Source organism: Lactuca serriola, chromosome 4 (assembly GCF_051521515.1).
Source record: "Lactuca serriola cultivar US96UC23 chromosome 4, Lser_US96UC23_V15, whole genome shotgun sequence".
In the NCBI taxonomy this organism is placed as follows: domain Eukaryota; kingdom Viridiplantae; phylum Streptophyta; class Magnoliopsida; order Asterales; family Asteraceae; genus Lactuca; species Lactuca serriola.
The window spans coordinates 236221610-236226364 of record NC_136411.1 but is presented as its reverse complement, the minus strand read 5'-3'; the positions used below and the strand labels follow the sequence as shown (position 1 = coordinate 236226364).

General features: G+C 34.8%; 1 protein-coding gene across 1 annotated transcript; it reads left to right on the top strand.

Annotated features, from left to right (window-relative positions):
- Nucleotides 1–1613: 1613 nt before the first annotated feature.
- Nucleotides 1614–3783, top strand: LOC145096846 (cytochrome P450 CYP82D47-like). Its single transcript, XM_079034207.1, has 2 exons — nucleotides 1614–2598; nucleotides 3078–3783. Exons 1-2 carry the CDS (start codon nucleotides 1648–1650, stop codon nucleotides 3702–3704), a joined length of 1578 nt encoding a protein of 525 aa, XP_078890333.1. The 5' UTR covers nucleotides 1614–1647; the 3' UTR covers nucleotides 3705–3783.
- The last annotated feature ends 972 nt before the right edge of the window (nucleotides 3784–4755 follow it).

The following is a 4755-nucleotide window of genomic DNA, read 5'->3' as shown; positions in this document are numbered from 1 at the left end:
TTAAATACAAACAATACAATATATAAATACAATACATTTCAATATATTATCCTATTTTATACAAGATATCAGTTATACTTAATTTACATTAAAAAAAATCATAAAAATGGATGACAACACATGCCCTAAAGAGAAAAGCTTCAATCTTCAAAATTGGCCATTACCAACGAATTAGGGCATGTTATGAACCTATTCCCCGCATTTTGTGGTGTCGTGGAGACTCAAATCCGAGCCGATAGCCCACAGTAGCACATAATTAGGTTGTTTGAGGTGGAGACAATGGAGGCTTGAGACATCTTTTTGTCTTCTTCTTCAACTCTTCAATTTAGGGTAGAAGAAAAATGGGACCTTATGTTGCTGGCGGTTACAGGCATGCCACCAAAAACGTAAGATGCCAAGTAAGTTAAACAGGAAGAAATCGGTAAAATGGACTATTTCTAAATGGTTATAACAATCTTATTGGTGTGATACGTACAAAAAATATCTTAGACACCTAATATGGACAAACTGAAAACCTTATTACCCTCCTAAGTCATTAAACCCCCCTCCCCCCCCCCCCCAAAAAAAAAAAAAAAAAAAAACAGAATACAGCACAGCGAACGTGGGTTAGCAAGCAAAAAACAAAAAGGCTCGTGCTTACCTTTTTTTTTACAATACGTGATTTTTTCTATTAGTTAAAGGTAATATCGGTTATAGTACAAAACATATACCGAGATGTATCCATGTGCATTTTTCCTTTTAAGAGAATATAATATGTAATTAGGTGTGAGACTCATATATTACATACGTTTATTTAAAAAAATATATGAAATTTACAATTTGAAAAGTTTAATTTTATAAAAAAAAATGAGAAAAAGTTTGAATTATTAAAATTAATAAGGCTTTAATGTTTTGATTATATATTATCATACATATTAAATATGAAATTTTAATTTAATAAAACGAAAAATATAATAAAATGACAAGTGAAAAATAGAAAATTAAAAAATTCTAGAAAATGTCATGTATCCAAATGAAGGATATGAAATTTTAATTTAATAAAACGCAAAATACAATAAAATGACAAATGAAAAATAGAAAATTTAAAAATTCTAGAAAAATGTAATGTGTTCATGTCATTGGTGTGTGAAATGAAAATAAATATTGTGTACAAAAAAAAATATCCACCGGTAATTATCTTATCACTTGTTATTAATTTTAAGGCCATTCAAGAGATCATGACATTTTCGGAACTTGATGGTTATCTTTAGTTTTTACAATAATTATTAAGTGTAATTCGGCTCTGCTTTTCAAATAGAAAAATTAAATATTCTCCTATCATTTGTTCCTATTTTTCCTCCTACCGTGTCAAATGTTGACAAGTGGATTAAATGATTATTAATTTCATTAAATGTCTAATTAAATGTGACATGTCAACATTTGATATGATAGGAGAAAAAATTGAAGCAAATAGTAGAAGGATATTTAATTTCTCTTCCAAATAATCTCAGCCACACACATCGTATTTGTGAACAAGATAAACCCACGCAAACTCCAATAGGACAAAACGTGAAAATCTTCTAATGTACTTCTTTAAATAAATACTCTTCATATTTTTCGCTGACTCACAAAAATAGATCCATCAGGGTTGACACCATCAATCTTCTCATGGATCTCCACTCCTTGCAACAAAATTATACTTTCTTACTTGGAATTGGAGCTGTAGTTGTGGTCCTTAATTTCTTATCGCTCATCACTAAAACTCGTAAAAACAATGCTGCACCTAAAGCAAGTGGTGCAAGGCCAATACTAGGGCATTTGAACCTCTTTGGAGGATCATCCGGTCCTCCCCACATAGCAATGGGATCCATGGCTTTAAAACATGGACCAATCTTTACAGTTCGTCTAGGAGTCCGTAAAGTATTGGTAGTGAATAGTTGGGAGTTTGCTAAAGAGCTTTTCACCACCCATGATGTAACTATCTCCTCTCGCCCCAAGTTTACAGCTGCTAAGATTTTGGGATATAACTACGCCATGTTTGGAGTCACTCCTTATGGTCCATACTGGCGAGAAATGCGTAAGATTGCTTCCCTTCAACTGCTATCAAGCCGTCGCCTTGAGCAACTAAAGGATGTTCGTGAGTCTGAACTGGAGAACTCTATCAGAAACATGCATGAGCTATGGAAGGAGAAGAAAGATGCGAGGGGGAAAGTATTGGTTGATATGAAGAAATGGTTTGGGGAATTTGATATGAATGTGATGCTTAGAATGGTAGTTGGTAAACGGTGTACGGAGGCTAAAAACGTTGAAGAGGAAAATGACATGAACAATTATGGTAAAGTGTTTAGGGAATTTTTTCATTTCTTGGGGCTTTTTGTGGTGGGAGATGCACTTCCTTTCCTTGGGCGGTTGGATTTGGGTGGTCATGTAAAGGCCATGAAAAGAGTTGCAAAAGAAATTGATTTCATAACTGGGAAGTGGTTGGAGGAGCATAGGAGGAAGAGGGGTTGTGTGGAGGTTATTGAGGATAAGGATTACATGGATGTGATGATCTCTGCTGTAGAAACCGGAGGCTTGACAGATTATGATGCTGACGCGGTTATTAAGTCTACATGCTTGGTATGATCTGATACATATACATGCTAATTACATAAATATATAGAATTAGTTTATTTATCTTGTTATGCGTCAGTGTAGTTAAAAAAGAATCCTAGCTTTGACAAACATTACATCAAAAACATTAATTAAGTGCTTTGATTGCTTCAAATGTATTGTATTTATCTACATTTTACATGGTTTGTTGAAGACATAAACTTTTCAAACTAAAATCACTTATGATGCAGTTATCATTACTTACGATTTTATGAAAATCACTTGATTTGTTATTATTAATTAACAGACGTTAAAATTTTGAATAATAGCCTTTTTCTTAAAAGAAAATGCTTTTAGCTTGTAAGGGAGTCTGAGTAGGATGCACCTTGAGTACAAATGAATTTTACTCTTTATTAGAACATAAACATGAAATGATTGTGAAAGCAGAAACACAATTCAGAGAAAATACTGATGTATGGTTCCTAAATACTTCAATTTCTTTGTAGGATATCATTGCTAGTAGTGCGGATACCATCACAGCCACCCTGACATGGACACTTTCACTGTTATTAAATAATCCCTTTGCTCTGCAAAACGTTCAAGAGGAAATAGACAAGCATGTTGGAAAGGGTAGACGAGTTAATAATTTAGATATTAGCAAACTAGTCTACCTCCAAGCTAGTGTGAAGGAGTCACTGAGGTTATACCCAGCAGCACCACTTGGAGCTCCAAGAGAATTTTCAGAAGATTGCATTGTAGCTGGGTACCATGTCCCAAAAGGCACATGGTTGATTGTCAACATATGGAAGATCCAACATGACCCGGAAATCTGGTCAGATCCATCGGAATTTAGGCCTGAGAGGTTCCTTTCTGGGGGGACTCATGCACATGTAGATGTGAAGGGGACAAACTTTGAGTTAATTCCATTTGGTGCTGGAAGAAGGTCTTGTCCCGGGTTAGCTTTTTCACTTCAGATGTTGCACATTGTGTTGGCTACTTTGCTACAAAATTTTGACATGTCATCGCCTAACGATTCAATTATAGATATGACTGAAAGTGTCGGATTAATAAATGCCAAGGCTTCTCCCCTTAAAGTTCAAATCGTGCCTCGTTTGCCATCTAATAATTGGTGAATGAAGTATATATGAATGTCACTCCTCATTGTATTTATACTTCCTCAATGTATGAAGTTTTAATGGACTGAGTTTTATATATTAGGGATATACTTGCCTTTTCTATATCAGGGATAATTGTGAATGGCTGCTACAAGTATTTTTATGCAAGAGGGGACTAAATCCTTCACTTTTGATGGACGGAGTCCATACCTTGGACCGAGTCGAAGAGTTTAAACATAATATCAAACATGCTAAATCGAAGTTTTTGGATCTGGTCACCTTCTGGATCCAATTAATAGCTAAATGAAATGACCCCTTAGTTTAGAAATGAAGGACGTCAGTTGGATACTAGTCATCATAGGGGATGTGTTGAAATGTAACCACTTTAATCGCCACCTTAATGAATTTATACGCTTATTATTCCGATATTAACCAAGATTAGCATATTTCTTAACCAAGATTAGCATATTTCTTAACTACAATAATTAGTTATATATATTAATTCTTATAACTCTAAGGAACACGAAAAATTTGGGACTCAGATTTTTGCCACAGTTGTTTAGCTATTTTGACACTTTTAGTCCCGAAACCTATTTTTTTTTGAAAATTTTGGACCTTAAGTTTGACCGGGTACTCAATACCCTACACACGTGTTATTGTAACATGTCAATTTTACGTGTTATTGTAACGTGTCAATTTTATGTTCGCTTTCTCATACTTCGTACACGTATTAAGCTGATTATCACTCCATTTCCACCTCCCACTACTTCCGATCAAGATGCAACAACTGTTCCACCAACTGAACCCCTTCATCGCTTCTTGTATCGATTTGTTCATCTCTATTGCTTCATACCTTGCTTTGAAGATGTTTCTATTTTTTTGCCCTTTTTGGAACACCGACTCGGATGCTTCTCAAAGCTTTTGACAAGCACCCCACCAGCTTTGTATACCAGAACATCACATAATCATCTGTTTATCCGCCTGTGTTTGTTGCAATAGGTGTGTTTTTCATGTTTATCCGCCTGTGTTTGTTGCAATAGGTGTGTTTTTCATTCTGTATACCTTACTC